This window comes from Leopardus geoffroyi, chromosome C1 (assembly GCF_018350155.1).
Source record: "Leopardus geoffroyi isolate Oge1 chromosome C1, O.geoffroyi_Oge1_pat1.0, whole genome shotgun sequence".
Taxonomy (NCBI): domain Eukaryota; kingdom Metazoa; phylum Chordata; class Mammalia; order Carnivora; family Felidae; genus Leopardus; species Leopardus geoffroyi.
The window spans coordinates 25,786,097-25,809,440 of record NC_059328.1 but is presented as its reverse complement, the minus strand read 5'-3'; the positions used below and the strand labels follow the sequence as shown (position 1 = coordinate 25,809,440).

Below are 23,344 nucleotides of genomic sequence, written 5' to 3'. Positions count from 1 at the left end.
TATTACCTTCTATTCCCTAAAGGCTCACCCAGTCCTATAAGACTTTTCAAAGTAAGCCTTTTTACTTTTGTTTTGAGAGTACAAATAGCAGTACAGTATGAAGTGTAAGTGCATCATGGAATAGGAATGGAGATAGAATTAGGGAAGCCTCTTGCGTGCATACCCTGGTGACAAAAAAGCATTTTTGCAATTTGGCCCAGTCTTTTTGATGTCAAGAAGCCAAGAGCCATTTCGAAATAGTTCGTATCAATCTATATTGATATGAAACGTTGCCCATAGTGTATTGTTGCCTGAAAAATAGTTACAGCACAGACACAAAACAATCTGATTTGTGTCAAATTACCAGTTTTGACTTTAAGTGGCAGAAAACCTAATTCAAACTAACTTAGGCAAAAAGATGGAATATGTGGGTTCATCTTCAATGAAAATCTCAAGACTATACCCTGATGCCATAAAGACTAACATTGGGGCCCGAGAATGAGGCAAATGGCTCACAACAGCCTCAGGGGTATACTATACAGGGCCATAGGATCCCTTGCCAAAGTTCTGTGGTCCACTCTGATTGGACCAGCATGGGTCACATGCCTGTAACTGAACCAATCAGTGTGACTGGAGGACTTCATCTGATCAAGCCTTGGATGGAGGCAGGTGCTGTGAACAAGAGGAGAAGGGATGGATGCCAGGTAGTCAGAAAGGCAACAAATGTCCATGCCCATGTGTGTTATGCTTATAAGCATAGAAAAATGAGTGGGTGGATGCCCACCAAAATTATGACAGGGTTTTCTCCAAGTTGTAGGACTTGGGCAGAGTCAAATGTCTGTTTTTGTAAAATCAGTCCAGAGCTTCATCCCCACTAGAGTAGGGATCACCACTGGAGTCTCATCTTGGCTAATGGTACGTAAGGCTTGCTGGAGGAGCAGTTCTAGAATTACTGGAGAAACCAAACCCCCCAAGGCCCACCTAAACTCCAGTTTCTCAACCTCTGCTGGGCCTGAACTGGGAGTGCAACTTGAACTCCGGGCCTTCTGGCCCTCCTGCTGAAGAGAATGGCAGGACTGAAGGACTGGTGCTCATGCACCTGACCCTGAGGAGAGTCTTCTGCCCTAGATAACCACTTGCAACCAGGATGCCCTTACCTCCATGACTTCCACTTTGCACCTGGAGACTCCCATCCGACCTGCCCAAGCCAAGCTCTGTAGGTACTGACCTCACGGGCTGCTCTGTGGACACCTTTGCTACCTGTCTCAAAGCCAGCCCTCCCCAGGGTCAGCTTCCAAACCCCAACCTCAACTACCACCCCACTCACTTCCTCCAAGCAGCAGCAGCCACGGCCGCTGTAATGCCACACAGGAGACCAGAGACAGGCAATACAGTTGAATGACATTTTATTTCTAATTGGATCCGTCAGCCTTGTCCGACTCCATTTTCCCTCTTAGCTGGTTCTTAGCTGACCGTTGGTGGCCCTTGTTGGCCTTACGTTGTTTACGGTAGATTTCCAGGTCCTCTTGGTACTTGGCTCTCAGGAGAGCTGCTCTTTGCTCATATGGCTGCTTTTCAGCACGTGTTGTTGCCGACCACATCTTCCCTGAGGCCTTTGCCACCTGCACTACAGACCAGTTCGGATTCTCCCTCTTCAGCTGGGCATAGTGGTCTTGGCAGAAGAGCAAGAAAGACGATGGGGGCCGTCTGGGTGCGTAGGGGTCCCTCTTTCTCCTCTTCTTCTTCTTGCCACCGTAATTCATCATCTCTTCCTGGTATCGGGCTTTGTCGAGCTTGGCCAGGGCTTCATATTTGGCCTTTTCATGTTTTGAGATGGATCTCCATTTTTCCGAACACTTTCTAGAGAACTCTTTAAAGCTGAGGTAGGTATTTGGCTGCTGCTCCTTGAACTTGTTCCTGTAATTCAGCAAAAAGTGGATGTAAGAAGAGACATTTGCCTTGGGCCTTAGCTCAATTTCTTTTCCCATGTTCATAAGGTCATTTTTTTTTTCTGGATTCAGTAACTTGGATAGCAGAGACTTCTGTCTCCACACTCCAGGAACAATCTAGAAGGTGCTCTGCTTGCGGTGAATTTTTCTCTCTGAAGAGCTACGGTCAGGAGTCAGCCTTTTCAGTGGTGGTGGCATTATTGAGTCAGAGGAGGGGACTGTGACATCATTCACCAGCCTGCAGCATTTGCATACAGCCACTCTTATTGGTTGGTTACTTGAGGGTCCATTTCTGCTTCTCATGAGCAATGATGGTTCATCCAGACGAGGCTAGGGAGCAGCCACTTCCTCTAGAATATTTCTCCTTGGCTTCCTGGAGGCCACAGGCTTTGCTCAGCAATGGGAGCTTTCAGTCCCTCAGATGTAGTAAAGAGCCATGGGGTCTGCCTTCCTTGCCGTAAGATTGCCAAGATGCCGCATGATCCCTTCCACAGTCAGGATGGAAATAACGAACACGAGGAGGTGGATGGCTCTGAGCTGTCATGATAAAATGTGAAGTCTTTCTGTTTGCCTTGAATGGTGGCAGCTCACACCATTCAAAGAGTTTAGTAGTGACTCTAAAAATAATCAGGTATGACAGCCGTGACTCGGTTCCTGTCAGGACAAAGTTGTCTAATTTAAAACCCGAGCATTTGGGCTATACATCTAAATTCTTCATCGCTCTGAAGAACTGGGGGGCGGGGTAGGTGGAGGGAGGAGAACCTTGAGGTTTTACTAATTACACTTGAGTCCATGAAAGTGGGGTCAAATTCTTGGCTTATCAGGAGGCCTCTCTGCTCTCATCTCAGGGATCCCTGTCTCTCAGGGTTAGAGAACAGAGCCCTAATGGCTACACTCAAACTAGCTGGCTTCTGATTTGTTGTGAAAGCAGTTGCAAATATTCTACCCTTCTTCCGGATGAAGGAAGAAAGAAAGACAATAGAAGTGTCATCTAGTGACCTTTGGACACTTTAAAGTCCTTGCTTGGAAGGTACTGGGGTTAATACAACTCGGTGGTTGATAATAGTGCTGAATCGATAGGGCTGGAAAATGGAGCCTCATTAACACAAAAATTAGGGTAAAATAGCCAGTAACAGGTGGGAGTCTGAATTTGGGCTGATTTGCGTGACTCAAGCTTGTGCTTCACATGCTGCCTCCTCAGAACTGGTGCCTCCGAGGCCGATGGTTCCAGTGTACGGCCTCAGTTACTGAGCCTGACGAGAAAGCTGCCTAAGACTAGTCCGACCGCACTTACAATCATTCCCAGGGCTCCAGGACTGACTTCAACATCCATCTTCTGTAAAAGAAATATGAAAATTGATGAGCGTCCCTAGTCCTGAATTTCATCCCCAGCTCTGCGACAAGGCGACTGGACTACTGACCAGCCCCTTCTTTCCTGTAAGCCTATGATTTCCTATCTGTAAAATGGGTGCTTTGGACTGGCCAAGAAAGACCCTCCGGGTGACATGCTTTAGTTTTATGGCTGCATTTAGGGGCCTGTAAAATATCAGATGCCAGCTGAGGCAGTCTGGGCTAGCGGTGGGGGCAGAGGGGTCTGGCCAGTGAGAACATTTCTCAGCCTAGTTAGCTTTTTGTGCTGCAGTCCTTTTTCCCAAGGGCCACCGCAGGTTGGCTCACCTGTTTGTTGGATTTGAGCTAGGCTACCAAGGGGAATGGGACATAGCTCCTCTCCGAGATGGAAGGACTTGGCTAACATCTATAAATATTAATCAGACTCTGCTCAGTCTCACAAAAACCCCAGCGGCTCATCTGTGCCTCCATTCATGACCTCCTACCCTTCTCATGATGAAAAGATCCAGAAGGATTAACCCCATGGTAATCATCTGGAGCCTAACAGATCTAGGAAGACAAGGTAGTGAAAGGTAAAAGCTGTGGCCACCCTTTGGTGTCTGGGCCACACTCTCAACTTGAAGAGATGAAATGGGGACATTGTCTGGAGGACCTTAAGCACGGTCAACATGCCTGGATTTCTAAATCAATGCTATGTGTGTTGGTAGCTGAGACTTTCCAACCTTCTCCACCCTGCCCTTTTGCCCTGGGAAGGTGAGACCACATCAATGAGTCTCATGCCATCTGGCTTCCATTTCAGTTTGGCCAATGGGGACCCCAACAGTAGATCAGGGAGAGAGGAAGGTGAAGTCAGGACACTTATTCTGGCTCCCTCTTCACAGGTTCTCCGACCCGGGACTGAGGTCTTGGCTCCGACCCGGGACTAAGGGTCTTTTCCAAGTGACTGACTCCTTCTAGGTTCAGGAATTGCTCCCTCTGCTTGTCCTCTCCTGCCAAGGGTGGTAAGAGCTCTGCTTTTACTAGCCTCTGAGGACTCTGCTATGCCTGTGGCTTTCCTACACCTTGCCCTTCCCTTTGTAAAGAGCTTCTTTATTAAACACGCCTCAAATTCTTCTAATTTGAACGGCCATCTGTTTCCTACTGGGACCCTGACCGGTGTACCATGTTTCTGGCTTTCCACCATGAACAGCCATGGAGGTGGATAAATAAAGCAAGCGTGGGCACGAGTTCAGTGTCGAGGGTAGTGAGCTTCTCAAGGCCCAAGCACCCAGCAGTCACACAGCCCAGAATCGTCTGCAGGGGCAAACATGCCTGCCAGGGCAGTAGCAGAACAGGGCCAGATGGCCTCAATAGAGGCATCTAACAACACTTGTATTATGAGATGACCTCTAGGCAGGGTTATGGGTCTGGAGAACCAGATAGTAAATATTTTCAACTTTGTGGGCCATATGGCTTCTATCGGAAGTACTCAACTCTACCATTGTAGCTCAAAAGTAGCCATAGACAATGTATACACCAAGGAGTGTGGTTATGCCCCTGATAAAACTTTACAAAAACAAGTAGTGGGCTGGAGGTCAGAAATCTGCTGACGCTGGTCTAGAGATATGAGTTCAGTGTTTTCTAACTTGTTAATTGCAGTTTACAATAGGAAATACATTTTACATCATGACCCATTTGTGCACATGCATAGTTCATAATATTTATATACTGCTTAATGTGTGCCAGTCTCTTTTCTAAGTGCTTTACCTACATCAATTGATTTAATCTATAACAACCGTGTGTGTGTGTGTGTGTGTGTGTGTGTGTGTGTGTGTGTGTTGGAGGAGGTGCTATTTTTATCCCCACTGTAAAGATAAGGGTCTCTAAACACAGAGTATACAGAAACAAAAGCTTTATGAAACTATACTTACTATGTGTGTGATATACTCTTTTCTATCCTGTTATAGTTCCTATTTTGTTCTTTAAAGTGCAACCTGAAGACTGATCTCATGACCTACTTTGGACTGATTTGAAGAGCACTACATAGGCAAGCTGAGTGGTTGCTCTTACTTTAGAGACTGTGAGATCCTCTTGACTTAGCAATGAATGATAACGAAGTAGAAAGAACATGGCCTAGAGTCAGGGAGACATGAGTTCAAATGTTAGCTTTGCTGCTTACTAGCTGGGTCTAGCTTGTTACAACCTTATCAATAAAGAGCAATGAGGTGGTAACAAAGCAGTATGGAGCAACTAACAAATGATGAGAATAACATACCCATGCCATGTGGGCTGGACGTAGGGACTCACTTCTAATGAATAGAGTGTGGAAAAGTTCAAATTGTGTCTTTCCAGTGGAGAAAACTGACAGATACCACCTTAATCAATAACGGTTATCTTTGCCCAATTCCATAACCCATGGTCTAATCATGAGAAAATGTTAGACAAGCCCAAATTAAGGGATATTCTACAAAATACTTGACTGGTACTCTTCAAACATGCCAAGGTCTTGGGAAAGCAAAGAAAGCCTGAGAAACTGACACAAATTAAAGACTAAGTAGATTCAGTGTCTCAGTGCTATGGAAGATGTGGACAGGATTCTGGACCAAGAGAAAAGGCATTGGTGAAAAGACTGGAGAAATCCGAATGAAGTCTTCCATTGGGCTAACAGTACTGTACCAATGTTGACTGCTTAGTCTGGATACATGTAGCATGGTTATGTAAGATGCTAATGTTAGAGGAAGCTGGGTGATGGGTCTACAGGAAATTTCTGTACTATCTTTGCAACTCTCTTCTCACTTCAAAATAAAAAGTCTTTCGAAAATCTCCCCAGCTGACAGTAATGTGCACCCAGAGTTGAGATACCTTGACCCTTCTCTTCCAGAAATCTCAGGGCAGATTTGACCCTCAATTGTAGTGGCGTATGATCTTGGCATATCTTCTGTAACAGTGTTCCCCAAATTTGGGGGCATGCTGGAACCATCTGAGGAGGTTTCAAAAATCCCAGTGCTCAGGCCACAAGAAGAAGAGCAAAAGTACCAGGCTTGGGCATCCAGTAAATGCTTTGATGCTTCCTTCATCCCCCTCCTGCCCCTCTTCCAGTGGGGTAGGAATAGGAATCAGTGACTGCATATGCCCTCTGAGGAAGGTATTTGTGAGGAAGGTATCCTCTTGAGGAAGGATAGGTACGATAACGGCTCCACAGAGATGTCCACATCTGAAACCCAGAAGCCCATGATTGTGTTATCTACCTTCCATGGCAAAAGAAAGTTTGCAGATGTGATTATGTTAAGGATTTGAGATGGGTGGATTATCCTGGGCTACCTGGGTGGACTTTATGTAATCACGTGGGTCGCTGTAAGAGGAAGGCAGGAGTGTCAAAAGTTTGAGATGGAGATGTGGTGACAGATGCAGATTATTAGATGCAGCACTGCTGGCTTTGAAGATGGAGAAAGAGACCACAAGCCAGGAAACGATGTGGCCAGAAGCTGGGGAAGGCTAGCAAACAGATCCTCCCCTAGAGCTCCAGAGAGCACAGCCCTGTAGACACCTTGATCTTGGCCCATCGATACCCATTTTGGACCCCCATCCCCCAGGATTGTAAGACAATCTGTGTTGTTTCAGGCCACTAAGTTTGTAGTAATTTGTTAAAGCAGCGAGAAGAAAGGAATATAGTATCTTTCTCATCCAGCTGATGGTCTGTAACATTTCCTGTGCTATTCTTAACCTCTGTTTGTGTTAATAAAGATGAAAAATTTATGCCACCGCTTATTGGATTAGTTGTGGGAGCAAGGAGCATGATCTACTCAATTTTACACACTCTTCTTCACTCACTTGCTGACTCATTAAGTCACTAATTCACTCGTTTGCTTACCAATTAATTCATTCTTAGATTCTTTCAGTTCATTCACTCACTCATTCGCCACTCATGTACGTGCACACATGCGCATAGGCACATACACATCTCAATAAATAGCTGTGAGTTGCTGGAGCAGTGTGACTGATTCTCTGATGGCCACTTATAAGCAGTAATTGAAGGACGGATATTGTCTTAGGAAAGGAGATGGTGGTAGAAAGAGGTATCTGAAATTTCCTGGAAGCCGGACTGGTGGGGAAGGCAGGGTTGTCAGCAGCTAGGCCTAGGCTCTTTGGCATTCACCTCATGCCAAGAACTGTTGCTCAATCGCATGTGACCATAATATTTTAATAATAATGATGGTAATGCTTTAGGTATATCATTGCCAGAAAAGCCTAGAGAGAGAGATTAATTTTTCCAAGGCCACACCGCAACGAGTGGCAGAGCCAGGCCTCAGACTCTGGTTGGTTTGACTCTTAAGTCCATGTGTTTAGCCTCTACTGGGAGTCCCAGAACTCCTTGGCTGGGGCCAAGGAGAAGAGGAAGCCAGCAAGGAACAAGGCCAAGTATTGCAGGAGGAGGGCAGGTGGAAGCAGCATAAGGTATCTAAATCTCAACACTTAAGGGATTCAAGGGAGACTTTTCTCATTTGGGTTGGTGGATCTCTCATTCCAGATGGATCTGGTCAGTTTATCCACAGTTCGTAGAATGCCCTGAGTCAAGCAGGTAGACTGACCGGGGTAGCCCATAGAACCACACCAGCATGTGCAGGTAGGTCCACATGGAACGTGGGTCCACTACTGAGGACAAAGGCTGGTCGAAGCAGTGGACTAGTGAACAAGTAGACAGGAAATGGGACAGACGATCAGGCATAAGAATGGGATCAGCGTGGTGGGGGTCAGGCATACCTGCTTACCTCTGGCAGGATACAAAAAGGGAGGAGAGGATGAGATCTAGAACAAGACCAGCTTTGGGGAGATAATGCCCACAGTGAGCCGTGGATACCTCTCACAGGCCTTGACAAAGCCACTCTCTTATACCACAGAGTAGGAAGAGTGGTCACTGATTTTTTTTTTTTTTTTACAGAATGTGTGTGTGCAGGGGAGGAGCAGAGGGAGAGGGACAGAGAGAATCTTAAACAGGCTCCACACCCAGCCTGGAGTCCAACACAGGGCTCCATGTCACAACCATGTGATCATGACCTGAGCCGAAATCAAGAGTCAGACACTTAACCAACTGAGCCAGCAGGCACCCTGGTCCCTGATCTTTTTGTTCAGCCCCCTGCCTCTTTCAATCACAATGAACATCTCTCATTTTGTTTGCCTAGCACCAATCCCTCCCTCCCTTTGAGCCCATTCCTTCTTTTGGAGAACGGTCCCAAACAGGTCTAGGAGGGGTCCGTTCCCTTGGCTCCAGGAGTGGGCACATATGCCAGCTGGACTAATCAGAAGCTTCCAGTGGGCTTTTTCTAATTGGAAGGGAAGGGATCTCTGTATTGTTTCTGGAAGTGAAGGTGTGAGGGTGAATCGGAACTGCTAAGGGAGGCCATGGTTCCAGACTTAAGCATCCGCCATTCGCAATAGAGAGAATGAAGCCAGCAGACAGAGCATAATAGAGATAGGGCACAAAGAGTGGGGCCTTGTGGCATCTGGGTCCCTGGGTCTAGTCATCCCTGGGGCCAGCTACAGCTTGACTACAGCAGCCAATAATTTCTTCTCTATTCCAGGCTGATTTGATCTGGATTTCTGCCATTTGAAACCAAAAGTATTACCCCAGATGTAATGGAGATGAGCTATACGGGAAGACAGGAACTCTCCTCTCCCCTGTTTGTCAATTCTCTCCTTCCTATCTCCTTCCTCTCCCCTCGACTTGCTTGTGCTCCGCTGTACAAACAGCTGCACCTCTGGTTTGCTATTCAGAAAGTATACATACAACACTGGCACATTGTGGGCCCTTAATAATAATAGTGAATGCACTTTGAGCACTTGCTATGTGCCAAGCACTGTACTGAGAGCTTTTATACCTGTTATCTCTCTTAAACCTCCTATCAGCTCTATGAGATGGGTGCTATTGTTATCCTTAGCAAATAGATGGGGAAACTGAGACCCAAAGCAGGTCAATTACCTGCCCATAGTTAGACAACTGGTTAAGTTTAGATCTGAGCCCTGAACCCAGATAAGTGCTTCCTAGAGCCCATGTGCCTAATCTTACCCCAGACTGCTTTCTGTCATGGCCCTTTGCCTATCAGTCTCCCTTCCTGCATGGAGACATGCCATGATCAAGAATATGTGGCTGTTGTGTCTTGAAGCCTGAGCAGGAGTTTACGAGCATCACCACATCACCCTGAATCATCACAATGCATTGTGAGACACACACTGGGAAAGAGAGGCTCAGAGAGATGAAGCAGTCTCCCAGGGTCACAAAGCCAATGGGTATGAAGTCAGCATCCAAATCCAGCAGCGTCTTGACTAGGACCCCTTGTTCACCGGCCTGCACATCCCTGAAATGTTTTAGGCCATACATCCTCTAGCCGACTGGAGGCTCATGCCCTCAGCCAGGGCTTCAGAGCTGCCAGGATCTCAAGCAGGGCTGGCTAGCTGCCTCCTGGAGGGGGAGGGTCACATCGATGATGCTCAGGCTCAGAATGGCAGCCGAGTGGCAGGCAGAGGCTGGCGTGGGAGGCTCCTTGGTAAGCCATCTGCAAACGTTTCCTCTGGATGAGAAGTACTATCCAAATATAATCCCCAGAGGCCTCTGCAAGGTATAGATGGCTACCCTCCCTAGGAGGGGGACAGGTCCCTTCTCTGACTCATGTCTGCCAGTGACAGGTGGAAGATGGACAAGGCTGAGAGAGTAGGAGCTGGTGGAGGTCAAGCTGGGGCTGCCCAAGGAGGAGAGAAGGTGGCTGCCACTTGGAATGGCTACCCTGGGTGCCACAGAGTGCCTTGTCCTTCCCCTTTCCCCTCCCCCCCCCCCCGCACTGTTCTATCACGAGAGTGGATGCAGGCATCCTTACTTCTCCAGGGAAACCTAGGCCAGGCTGCTCTGAGGTCTGCTTAATCCCTGTGTGCTCTGGAAGGTAAGGTTCAAGGCACTGATAAGATCCCATCCCTTCTCCCTTCAGACCAAAGCATGAGAAGAAAATAGTTCACATTTGTGAGGCACTTGCTATGTGTCAGGCACAGTCCTGGACACCTTATATATACACAAGTTCACAGGACCCCCAATGCACAGATTAGGAAACTGGGGCCCAGAGGTTTTGGCACATACCCACATTTACACAACTAGAAAACAGCGGAATCCAGACTCAAATACAGGGCTGTGCTGATTCCAGAGGCCCGACCCTTAACCTTTGACCTCCCTAAACCCATTGCCTCTGTGTAGGGGAACAAGACAGGTGATGACCCAGACAGGTGACATCTCCACCCAGGCACAGACCTGAGGCAGGAAGGCCAGAGGGTCCAGGTAGAGTGTGAGTGTACCTTGGTCCCCAGGCTCCCACAGCCTGCACCCCGTTCCTGGGCCAGGCCTGAAGGGGCAGGCTTTAACATCTTAGGGCATAGGACCATCAGGTCTCCAGGCCGGATCGCAGGTCTAACCTAGAGCAACAGAGGCACTGGCTGAGGGTAGGGGATGACTGGCTAAGGCCAGCTAAGGGTTCAGCAGCAAGGCAGGGCAGAGACTGCTTTTCGATTCTGTCCCAATCAGACCGGAGCAGGACGGGGAGTAGGACAACGAATGTACAAGGCACATCACGTGTTGTAAGAGCAATGAAGCAGGGGTGGCAGCGACAGAGGTGCAGACAACGACGCTGGGCCACTCCTTTGCCGTATCTCCTTTGCAGGGCCCCTCTTCGGCTAAGCCAGTGCACGGTCCGATCAGCCGATTGGCCCCGCTTGGGTCACATGGCCACCCTGATCCAATCAGCTGCGGCCTGGGGGTCACGTGGTTCCGGTGGGAAGCCTCATCTTTAAAGGCTTGTGGCTCTGCCTGATTTAGTCGCGGAGACAGAAAATGAGGGAGGCCGGCGTCCCCTGAAAGGTAGTTGAGGACCGGCCACCAGCCCCCTCGCCCAAAGCTTGGCCCCGGGCCGCACCTCCGTCTGCAAGACCCAGCGCCAATCTGCTCCGGGCAGCATCCTGAGCACAGCCTCTGCGCAGAGACAGGAGACGCCCCACGCCGCAGCCCTCCTGGGTCAGCCGCTGAGTCGGGAACGCAAGGAACAGACGCCCCAGGCCACTCCCAGACCTTCTCAAGGTGCCGTCCCCAACACGCAAGCCCCAGGGGCGCTCACCCGCAGGTGTTGACACCCGCATCCCAGGAGCCCTGCCCCTGGCACTCCCGGCCTCAGATACACGCCCTCCAGGGAGCGGTGCTTCTGGAGGAAAAGTGTTTACCTGATGTAGTTTGTGTGGGTTCCCCGGAGCTAACAATTAGCTGAGCAGGGAAGAGCCCTGATAATTTGTGTTTATTGAGTTGCTTCTGGGGGAAGAAGGAACATTTGCCCACATTGATTACCAGACTTCGCTGATCCTGCCCTGGGGATATGTCAGGACGGGAAGAGTCCCCCAGAAAGGTACCAGCAGCTGCCAAGTGAATGGGGAGCACAGTGAGGGCTGAGGGACCAAGGCGCTGGGGCGGCCTGGCTTCGTCTTCGTGGGAAACGGAGATGAAACCCAGCATGGCCTCAGAGGCTCTCCCTTCTGTCTCCAGGCTCACCTGCTCGCCTGCCTTTCTCCCCACATATGCCCTCTTCTTTCACTGGCAGGATCTCATTCATTCGTTTGTTCATTCAGGTGTTCCTTCTTCTAGTGAGTGGTATTGACCGAGCCCTTTCCATGTATTAGCTTTCCATGCAAGGTACTGAGGAAAAAACTTAAGTAGTAAGACATGGCTCTTGTCTTCAGAGAGCTCACAGTTTGGGGGGTGAGGCAGACCCCTGGACGATGCTTGGTGAGACAAGTACCAGGGTAGAGGAAGTGCAAAGAGTCACAGATACACCGGGGCAGCCAACCAGATTCTCTGGAGCCAGTGGCTGTAAGATCCCACCTGAAGGTAAGGAAGTAGCTAGAAAAAGGATTGGGGGTGGATCAAAGGGGACAGGGAGAATTTGGCAAGGAGCTGACCCTCTGTCGAGAATGCTGTAGATGAGATCCATACATAGTGAACCTTTAGGGCTAGGAGTCCTCTGAAGTCCTCCTCAATTAGGATTTTAAGATTCGTTGATTCCCACTCTCCTGATAGCCAAGGGGATGTGATTAGAACAGATGCCCCACTATTGAAAGCAAGAGGCCGCCCTTCCTTCCTTCCTTCCTTCCTTCCTTCCTTCCTTCCTTCACAAAGCACGGATAATAAAAGTGCTCAGTACTTAGCCCTCTCCACCAGAGCAGCTCCCTGGGGTGGCTGGCACTCCCACGGCCTTGCTAGATCTTCCTGACCGATGCCTTGTGGCATGTGAATTGCCAGCTGCCTGCAGGCCGTCTCCCACCCCCACCCTCAATGCCCATGCACCTCATGCTCCCACCAGCTGAGTCTTGCACTTTCTGAGAATCAGATGGGTCTGTTGCCAACTCTCTTGGTGCCAGTCATACTTGTTATTGTAATTATGTGATTTAAATTAAACATCACATAAGCTGATGAAATATGAGTATGAAAGGAAATAGAGTTGCATCTATGGAAACTAAATTGAATGCTTTGGAATGACTCCATGAAGGAGAATCTCTAAAAAGAAATACTCCCTCAATATTAGGTGTGAGTGACTGAGACAGTTGCACCCCACTGGGTCAGTTCCATTGGGGCAGGGACCAAGTCCATCTTGCTCACTGCGGCCTCCCCAGTGCCCCACACAGAGCCTGGCACATTGTAGGTGCTCAATAAATATGTGTTGAGTGAACGTGCCGTAGAAGAGTTAAACATGGTGAGCAATGAACTGTGGGTGTAGTTTGTATAAGGCAGACAGTGTGGAGAACAAAACCATGGTCAAAGGAAAGACCTTGGTCCTACATTAAATGGATTGACGAGTAAATGTGCATTTAGCTATTTGCACACTATAATGAAATGCTTTAGCTGTGTATGTGTTCTTATGCCCTCCTCACAAATTACTTTTTACCAACCAACTATGTCATCTTCAAGACTTCAAGGTGTTAGTAAATGTTTCTGCAAAGGGTGAGATAAATAATTTGGGCGTTGCAGGTTACAGTGTCTGTCACAGCTACTCAACTCTGCCGTTGCAGCATAAAAGCAGACAAATGTAAATGAATGATCATGGTTGTGATCCAATAAAACTTTATCTACAAAAACGGACAGCAAGCTCTAGTTTGCCAACCCCTGTTCTAAGGAATTGATTTGTTCTTTGTGCCAGGCACTGTGCTGTGTTGCTAGACATATCAAGATAAAGGAAATCCTGTCCCAGATTTTACAGAGCCTGGCTTTTAGTTGAGAGATGGTTGTGAGTTGGTGTATCGGCATGATGGTAAGGGCTTGAGCATGGTGCAAAGGGGTCACAGTGAAGGCAAATGCTTCTCCCATGGGGGCAGGGAAAGAGAGATGTGGAAAGAATGAGACATTTGGTTAGGTGTATGTGATGGGTGATATTTCCCCAGGTAGTCAGGTGGGGTGACAGGAAAGGACACTGCAGATAGAGGGAGTAGCATTTGTAAAGGCATGGAGACATGGAAGAAGCTGGAGCTCGAAGTGGGTGTCACTGGAGAGGGAAGGCATGAAAAAGTCTAGATTTTATGATATTGGAGCTGGTGGGCCTCTGCTTCTGGGTTTCCAGCAAGGCAGGAACTTGGGAAGATCTCCCCACAGAGTACAGAGATGGACTGGGGGCAGAGGACAGATCAGAAGGCTGACTCAGTAGTCCAGGTGAGGATGACAAGGTTGTGAGGCCCAGAATTCTTGGCCATGGAGGGCAGGAACAGGAGGAGTTAAGAATGATGCTTGGGTTGGGTGACCAGGAGGATGGTGTGGGTTATGGGGAGAAAGAACACTGGGGAGCTAGACTGATTGGCAGAAGCTTGGGTTTGTTCAAACAAGCCCCCAAACGTCCAGGTAGGTAGCTGGGATTTGAATCTTCATACCATGGCTCAGCTGCTCAGAGCTGCCTGAACAAGTGAGGTGGGTAGGCACTGCTGAGAACCGGAACCTTGAGATGTCTTTCCAAAGACAAGTCTAAAGACTCAGGGACTCTGGCAGTCCATATCCAAAAGGGAACTTCATTCATCCTGGGCATTTGCCCGATTCCAGGAAAGTGTGTAACATCCTGAGTTTGTCTAAGGAAAAGCATTTGTTTTGACATAGCAAGAATCCTAGGTATTTGGCTAAGGAAAACTGATACTGAAATCATTGGTGATGAGAATGGGTGTGTCAGGGCTGAGTCAATAAAGTCTCACTTCAGAAATGAGAGGTGGCTTGGGTGGGGGGGGGGGGGGAAGCGGAATCGGCTTCCAACAAAGGCCTTGGTGTCCTTTGCTCACTACCATCAAGGCATCCAGAGGGTTTCCCTGGTTGCATCGTGGTGCCCTCTCCATCCCCCAAAGAGGAAAGCAGATGGCAGGTGGGGAAGAAAGAGAGTTTGGGAGTGGGGATAAAGTGGCCAGCACCTCCTATATTTCACATTCTCCCCAGCCACCTTTGTGGTTGGAAGGATGGTTTTTGTTCGACCCTAGGATGCAGAGTCTTCAACCCTGAGTCAAATCCAGGCTGTGCACATAGTTAGCTAAGAGATAAAGCCCATAGGAGCTTCTCTGGAACACGGAAGCCAGATGCCACTGCCTGAGGAGTGGTGGCTGGGCAGAGAAGGGGACATTACAGTAGAATCTGGTAGATTTCAGGCTTTGCAAAGACTTCCCATATCCAGGGAACAAGTGGGAGTGGCACCCACTGGCAAGCACAGTGCCTTTTATACAATGTGTGCTTGGTGAGTAAATGAATGAGTGAATGTTCTCCCGAGGATGTCAGTTTTCAGGAATACTGAAATCTAAGGCAGAATCTTCTAGTACTCCCCCTCAGATTACAGGTAGGCAGTGATTCCTTGCAGACTCACTGTTTTCATCTCTGCGCCCCAACATCCTAACTGTAGAAGAAGCTTCTTAAGAAGAAATGCTTTCCATGAAGTCTGCTCTGAGCTGTCCTATTACCAAGAGAAGAACTTAGAGCTTTCTGGAGGGGAATTCAAAGCCACTTTTCCCATAATCAACTACATGCATTAAAGGGAGCGTTTGTTTTTTTTGTTCTCCCCAAGCCAGATTCCATTAATGAAGCCCCATTTAACGGAAGTCAATTTACCAAAAAGAAAAAAAAAATTGAGTGTAATTGCTTAAATACATTTTATGCTGTACTGCAATAGCAATTTCCTGGGCGAACTTGGAATTCCCAAGGCCCCCCAGAGTGAAGTTAATGTGGACAGAAAGGTTTGGAGGGGAGAATCTCTCTTTGTGTTTCTCTCCTTTAATTATGATTCTAAGAGGGAGCAGAATTAAAGAGGATCCTGGGGGGAAGCGGGAGGGGAAGAAAAGAAACAGAATGGAATTCAGCCTAAACTGTTCCACCGCCTTCCTTCATGCTTGCATGTATGTGGCAGTATACAACACAGTGGCTGAGTACATAGGCTCAGAGTGGAGTGGTTTGAGTTTGACTGCCACCTCTGCCATTTCATGGCTGTGTGACCTTGAACAAGCTTCTTAACCTCTCTGTGCAGATGGTACAATGGGAAAGGGCAGACAGAGCAACAAGTACAAAGACAGAGAAGCACAAAAAAGCAATGTGTGTCCCACTACAAGTAAGGTCTTCTGTTTGATTGGAGATAGTGTGTGTGTGTGTGTGTGTGTGTGTGTGTGTGTGTGTGTGTGTTTGCACATTTACACGTGTGCTCAGGGAAGGAAGGCAGGCAGGAGTCAGACCAGGAAGACTTCACTAAGAAGGTGACATTTGATCAAAAACTTAGAGGAACTGAGGAGGTGAGCCACATGGACGTCTGGGAGAAGAGCCAGCTAGCAGGTAGAGAGAATGTCAAGTGCAAAGGCCCTGAGGCCAAAAGAGGTCTGGCCAGCTTTGAACCGCAAGGAGACCTGTGTGACTGGAGCAGAAAAAATAAAGATGAGGAGAGGGGGAGGTAAGAGAGGTGAGAACACCCTGGCTTTTTTAAAGCCTGAGGCCACAGTAAGGTCTTACTCTAAGGATAGAAGCCACTGGAGATTTGTTTTTAATGAACTCTGTTCAGGTCTAATTTACACAAAATAAAATTACCCATTTTTTTCAATGTTTATTTACTTTTGAGAGAGAGAGAGAGAGAGAGAGAGAGAGAGCCAGAGCATGAGTTGGGGAGGGGCAGAGAGAGAGGGAGACACAGAATCTGAAGCAGGCTCCAGGCTCTGAGCTGTCAGCACAGAGCCCGATGCAGGGCTCAAACTCACGAACTGCGAGATCATGACCTGAGCCTAAGTCAGACACTCAATTGACTGAGCCACCCAGGCATCCCTAAAATTACCCATTTTAAATGTTTTCAGAGCTTTGACCAACATGTACTTCCCATATAACCACCATCTCCTTCAAAATACAGAACATTCCCATGACCCCAGGAGGTTCCCCTGGGGATCCCCACCTGTACCTCTCACCCCCAACTCTGGCATCTACTAATCTGCTTTCTCTTACTATCGATGAGTCTTTTCCAGGGTTTCATATAAATGGAACCATACAGTATATACTCTTTTACCACCCAATATAATGCTTCTGATAGCTCCCTGTGTTGTTGTGTGTGTCAGTGATGTTGGAGAGTTTCCAGTGGGGCACGACACCATCTCAGTGGCAGAGTCTGATGTGATGACTCCAACATGTAAGCCCCCAATTATGGGATAGTTGCCAGGAAAACTCTCACATATGTATGCATTTACGTCCAAGGAGGCAGGAGCAGAACAGAGTAAAGATGTGTAGGCAACACAGGGCCCCAAGAGTTTAAGCCTTGGGGGTGAAGAGTTACCAGGAGTCCTCAGGGTGGGTAAAGGTGTGGGAGAGATGGACAACGGGTGTCCCTCAGAGCTTCTCCAGGGACTAAAGCAGATACTTGGGGCTAAAGCAGATACTGGGACTGGAGAAGCCTCACTGGCTTCCACTTACCATAGTCGTGATCATGACTTCTCATCCTGCTCTGGGACCCCGGCACCCTCCCCACATCCCATTTTGCAATAAACATCCTTTGGTTCTGAATTATTCAGGTAAATTCTCCCTATTTCTACTTCCCTTATGTAAATAGTCCCCAAGCTTTGTCATTGATACAGAATTGAACTTGGCCTGGGCGGAAAAAAACCCACAATACTGTTTGTGGCTCCTTAGAAAACTTCAGTGACTCAGACTGTAATAAACTATTTTAAATGGGATCTGGTGAAATACAGTAATTGGTTTCTATAATAGCTCTTACCAATGGTAATATGGGTTATATTATTAGAATTTGGTGTGTGTCAGCATTTTCATTATAGTAAAAACTCAGTTTTGCAGGGTATGAAGCTCCTTGGTTATTTCCTTTGTTTAATACACATTTATGGGGACCCACCATGCTGGATCTCTTCCATTTGCCCCCTCCAGATCCTCTCCCCAACCTTTTCCACTCTGTTCCATATCTAGGAAGACTTAGCTATAGGGCTGTATCAATATGCTCCTTTGCTTCTGGCTTCTGATTGGGATAAATCAACAGAAGCATCAGTAGGAGGTTGGAGGAGGGGAAAAAGGAGAGTGAGTTCTGGGTTTGCATTCTTTGCCCCCTCCTAGTGGGACTTAAATGCCCAAGATCTAGGTCCTGTGTGGTGAATCTTTGCATGCAGCCTTCTTTTTCAGGGATAATCATTTCCTCTCCAGGCTCCTAAGTGGTAACAAGCAACAAGCTACTGCCCCATCCCTGGTGGTTTCCCCACTTTTTTGATAAAGAGTCCATTCATTGAACTCCTGGAATTATTCTCCTATGACTGTGCCATCTGCTTTCTGTTGGAATCCTGATTTGCCTGCTTTGTACCAACCATGGTGCTAGATGCTTGGTACAAGGACGAAGAATAAAAATGACAAAGAATAAAATAGCAGCTGCCATTTACCAAAAGCTCTCTATTTCCCAGGGACCATGCTAAGGCCTTTTTTTGTGTGTATCATCTCATTTAATCTTTGCAACTCTTTGAGGGAATGGTTATTATTGTCCCCATTTTACAAAGTCACAGAGAGTTGAAGTAATTTTTGTAAGATAACGCAGCTCATCCCTCCAGAGCCCGGTCTTCTTCACCATCAGACTACAATGCCCTCCTTGAGGAGTTACCTTAGGGAGACACCCACCTAGATGATGAATCATAGGTGCTGTGGCATCACAGAGGAGGAAAAGGAAAATGATGTTTCTTGAGCTAATGTGTGTCAGATACTGGGCTAGGTTCTTTGCCCATAGGAAGGTCTCACGTTTATTCCCACAGACGCTTCAGGCTGGGCTTAGTATTCTCATTTTCAGAAAGGTTCAGTAACTAGTCCTAGGTCACACTGGTACTAAGTGGTAGAGCCTAGATCTGAACCCAAATCTGTGTGGCTTCCAAGCCAAGGAGAGTAGGAAAGGCTTGCCCCAGGATGTGATGTTTGAGGGCTTCCTGAAGTCCTCTCAGGCAACATGGGTGGTGCAGGAGAGAGGGCTCTGGGTGGGTGCATTCCAGGCAGAAAGGGCAAAGATGTTGTAAAGGACAAAGCATGCATGCTTAGGAGATGTCCTCGATAGGGTGTCCCCGCAGGGGTGGGAGCAGGCAGGAGGGAGGTGTGAGGCTGCCGGGGGGTGGGGGGCAGGCATCGCTATGCTTTGTACCTGATTCTTATGTGGGGAGGAAAAGAGGGAAGACACCAGTGCACAGGCCAGCTCAGAGGCTGTGGGGTAGAGGAGGGAAGACAGAGGGGATTCCTGGGGTGCAGAGAACAAGCACAAGGAGGGGGGCTTCACAGCTTAGCCTGAGTGTGGTGGAGAGGGCCAGCACTGAGCAGAGACTCATTCCAGCAGGAGAAAAGGTGGAAAACTTGAAAGGCTATTCTTGTGTAGGCACTAGGGAGCTGCTGAAGGTTCCTGTGCTCCAGGAGGAAGGGTCTGGTGGACTTGGAAGTTGGCTCAAGATGGCAGTTGGTCAAGAGGCTGGGGTAGTGACCAGTGATGGCAGGAGAGATCCTGGTGCCCCACCCCCTGGGCTGGACTGGCTGGAATCCAGAAGAAGCTAATTTAAGGGAGGGGGAACAGACCTAGCACGGATGGGGAGGCATCTTATGGATGCAACAGGAATAGGGGAGGAGCCAGAGGAGACCCGGGGCCCAGTGAGTGACCTTAGAATGGGCTCTCACAGCACTGAAGGGCCATACTGCCTGAAGTGCCTTTCTCTGGACTCCTTGGGGGGGTCTGCGGGGCTCACTAGGGGTAGCTGGTCCTGTACCTGGGGGTTGTAGGCTGGACTTTTGCTGGGGGACCAGGGTCTTGGGTACAGGTGGGTATGTGGACATCTGCTGGGAAGGCCGGGCCTCTCTTCTGCCTGTGGTCTGTTGCCCAAGGGAGTGACACTTGTCAACACCCCTGGTGGGGGGAGGGGGTGGGCCTCTGCTCCTGGCCTGAAGGATCCACTGTCTGCACAGCATCTCAAGGTAACCTAGTGGTGGGAGGGGCCCCTGGGAGAGCCTGCCGAAGCCGCTCAGGCCCCAGGTTTCTGGAGGGCGGCCTGGGTGGCCCAGCCCTTCCCTCCTGCCCCAGGCCTGGGCAGAGGCCCTAGCACCATGGGAAGTGGGGACAATGGATGCTGGCCCCTGCCTCACCGCTATCCCCACCCACTTGGTGTCCCCACAGGTTCACCGGAGCCAGCCTCCCGGCCCCCGTCATCAGCAGCAAGAACTGGCTGCGGCTGCACTTCACCTCTGACGGCAACCACCGGCAGCGTGGCTTCAGCGCCCAATACCAAGGTAGGCGGGGACTGCCGAGCCTCCTCAGCGGGCCGCAGAGATGAGTCCCGGGGAGCTCATCCTGTCCCCAGACTGGGTCCAACCTGACTGCAGGGAGGACATACGTCTCTTGTCCTGTTCTCATTTGCAACCCGGGGCCTCCACATCAGCAGCTCTGCACCTGCCATGGTGGCCGGCTGCCCGAGGCAGTGATGCTGCCCCGAGCTGCCCCTCCCCAGGCCCCTCTTCGAGCCAGACTCGTCATAGTAGTTACTATCGAGTGCCTTTGAAGAGCCAGGCTATGTGCTGGGCACTTGACAAACGTCGTCTCATTTATCCCCCATCATTCCAGAGTAAATGCCATCACTGTCCCCATTTTATGGGCAGGGAAGTAGAGGCTTGGAGAAAATAAGCCAGTTTCCCAAGGCCATCTGAACTCCTGCCTTTTGACTCCAGAGCCCAAGCTCTTAACCGGGAGAGTTTAGCCTACGCTGGTGTAAAGTGGGAGAGGAGCCATATTCCAGCTCTGTTTTGTGTTAGTGTTACATAGAACACGAATGTATTGGCACACCCACGGGCAGAGGGGCTGCAGGAGTGCTGGAGCTTAGGGGTTCAAATCTGCGAAGAGCTGCCTGGCAGCAAGGGATCAGACCAGGAATGACAGGTGGAAATCGCAGGCAAGCAGATTTGTGCTCCAATCCTGAAGAATTTGCAAACCCAAGGCAGGGAGCTCTTGGGCACTGGAGGAGATCCAGAGTCCACTTGGTGTATGGGAGCGGATGAGGGCATCCCTCTCAACCTTGAGTTTACTCGAAGCACACAAAATTTATAAACACCAAGGGTGGGCTTTATAACTTGCTCATTAAGCCCTTAACTACTACCATTTATAGGCTGATGTTGGTTCTGATTGATTTAACAGCAAACTTGTATTGCACACCTATTAAGCATAAGGCCCTGGGGAATAAAAGGAGGGGTGAGTTTGTGTCCTGAGTGAGTGAGTGAGTGAGTGAGTGAGGAGTGAGGCATATTGGTAGTGTGCACAGAATGGGACAAAGTAGGCCTGATAAAAAGCAAGAAGTGTCTTCCCACGAGGGTGTGCTGGGGTAGGAGCACCGATTCTCAGGGTGGAGCGGGGTGGCTGGCCCCCTCCAACCCCACCGCGCAGGCTGTGGTTCCGGACAGCACCAGCCCATCACTCACCTGGGTGGGGCAGGGGCAGAGTGGAGCCCCTGCCATGAGGCCAGGCTTTCACCTGGAAACTAGGATAAGAGCAACACTGCAACTAGAAACATTACCTTTAGAATCTGAGCCTTTCATAAACAGCCTCCTTTCCCTAGCCACCTTTGAGATATTTACAAAATAAACGTAAAAACAGAGTGGCTGGGTGGCTCAGTGGGTAGAGCATCCGACTCTTGGTTGCAGCTCAGGTCATGATCCCGGGGTCGTGGGATCGAGCCCTGAGTCGGGCTCCATGCTGTGCATTTTCTCACAGAATCTCCTCTAAGTTTCTCTCTCTCTTTCTCTCTCTCTCTCTTCCTCTGCACCATGCGCATGCTCTCTCTTTATTAAACAAACCAATAAAAATGAAGTAAAAAAAAAAAACGAAATCAAAAACCAACCTGATCTGGCGAGCCTCACAAAGCCTCACTCTGAGAGCTTTCCTGGAGGCATTTTTCCACTGCCGATGTTGGGCTTCTGTGAGTGAAGCCCCTGCCTGGATCTTTTCATTGTATTTTCCAAAATAGAAAAGCAGAGATGAGTGTCATCAGTGCGTCTGATTAAGTAGGTGCCAGTGTTTCCACTGTTTCAGGTTCCTGAGGGCCTGTTTGTCGTGGTCATAGGCCACAGCGTAAGGCCAGGCAGTGGGCAAAGAGAACCCAGACACGGCAGCCTCTAGATCAGCAGCACGCTTGCTGTGCACCAGGCCCTGTACTGGGCACTGTCCACACTGCCCCCATGTGGGCCTCCCCACAGCACAGTGACAAATGTGTTTTTGATTCCCACGTTTTGGGACACCTGGGTGGCTCAGTCGGTTAAATGTCTGACTCTTGATTTTCAGCTCAGGTCATGAGATCATGGTTCGTGAGATCGATCCCCAAGTCAGGCTCTGTACTTGGAGCCTGCTTGGGATTCTCTCTCAGTCTCTCTCTCTCTCTCTCTCTCTCTCTCTCTCTCTCTCTCTCTCTCTTTCTGCCCACATGCATGTGTGTGTGCTTGTTCTCTCTCTCTCTCTCTCTCTTTCTGCCCACATGCATGTGTGTGTGCTTGTTCTCTCTCTCTCTCTCTCTCTCAAAATAAACATTAAAAAAAATACATTTTAATTCCCACGTTTCAGCTGAAGCAGCTGAGGCTCAGAGAGGTTGTGTAACAAGCCCAACACACACAGATCACACAGGCTGTAAGTGGGGAAGCTTGAATTCATTCACAGGCTCGTGCGAGTTTTCTGCAAACCCAGAGGGCCATCTCTTAATGGTGTTTTGAGTGCCTTATCTTTCCTATTCAACTGGTGGCTTTTCAACTATGTTTTGTTAATCTCATCCCTCTGTAAAGAAGTACATTTTCTATCACAACCCAGTACTCACATCTATCTATAGAACTAAAAGGAAAATGTCACCAAGTGGTATTTATCCTTACTAAGCGTGATGCACCCTGAAAACTTCCAATTTTTAATGTTAACTGCAACCTGTAAATTAATTTCACAAGGCTATAGCAGGGAAAAACCCACAATCTGAAAACCTGCTTTACTTACGAACTTCTCAAGAGGAGGCCCTATCCTGTCCTCTCTCTGTGTCCCTTAATACAGCCCCAAACGAGGTTGTACATTCATATGTGTCAGTGTTTACAGAGGGCTTTCTAGGTTTCAAGCACTTGGCGTTTATAACTTCATTTAGCGCTAACAGCAAGTGTGTGAAGGAGGAACTACCCTTGGCCCCATTTTACAGATGAGGAACCAGGGTTTCAGAGAGGACTCCTGACCGGCTCCAGGTCTCATCGACGTAGTGTGGGAGGCAGACTTGCACCCCGGCAGTATTTGTCTGCAGCTGGCGTGCTTATATACGGGGGCTTAGATATTGTGTTAATAAGTGATTTTACTCTGGGAACTTCTTTTTCTAGTCTTTACCATACTGAGGGCACATAGTGCAAAGCGCATATAGTAATCATTTAGTAACTCAACTGAGGACTCAAGCAGGGTTCCTTGACCTCAGCACTATTGACTTAGTGGTGTGGGTAGTTCTCTGTTGTGGGGGGTCATCCAGAGCATTTGGGGATGTTTAGCAGCATCCCTGGCCTCCATCCACGAGCTGCT

At 48.7% G+C, this 23,344-nt stretch overlaps 2 protein-coding genes across 11 annotated transcripts in view; one reads left to right on the top strand and one right to left on the bottom strand.

Moving 5' to 3' along the window:
- The window catches only part of CSMD2 (CUB and Sushi multiple domains 2), a 610,060-nt gene that overhangs the window by 270,258 nt on the left and 316,458 nt on the right, over window positions 1-23,344 (top strand). For 9 of the 10 annotated variants that reach the window (XM_045476609.1, XM_045476606.1, XM_045476605.1 and 6 more), the window contains exon 6: window positions 19,946-20,058. In XM_045476609.1, the coding sequence (XP_045332565.1) occupies window positions 19,946-20,058 (113 nt within the window). Of the gene's footprint in view, window positions 1-10,972; window positions 11,368-19,945; window positions 20,059-23,344 lie in introns of those variants that run through there. The other variant, XM_045476610.1, reaches the window with a different exon arrangement.
- Window positions 1,369-2,166, bottom strand: HMGB4 (high mobility group box 4). The gene has a single exon (XM_045476616.1). It carries the CDS (start codon window positions 1,971-1,973, stop codon window positions 1,392-1,394), a length of 582 nt encoding a protein of 193 aa, XP_045332572.1. The 5' UTR covers window positions 1,974-2,166; the 3' UTR covers window positions 1,369-1,391.

Bases quoted from the DNA above. Each gene is read 5' to 3' on its own strand.
- HMGB4 (XM_045476616.1), bottom strand. From the start codon at position 1,973: ATGAACATGGGAAAAGAAATTGAGCTAAGGCCCAAGGCAAATGTCTCT.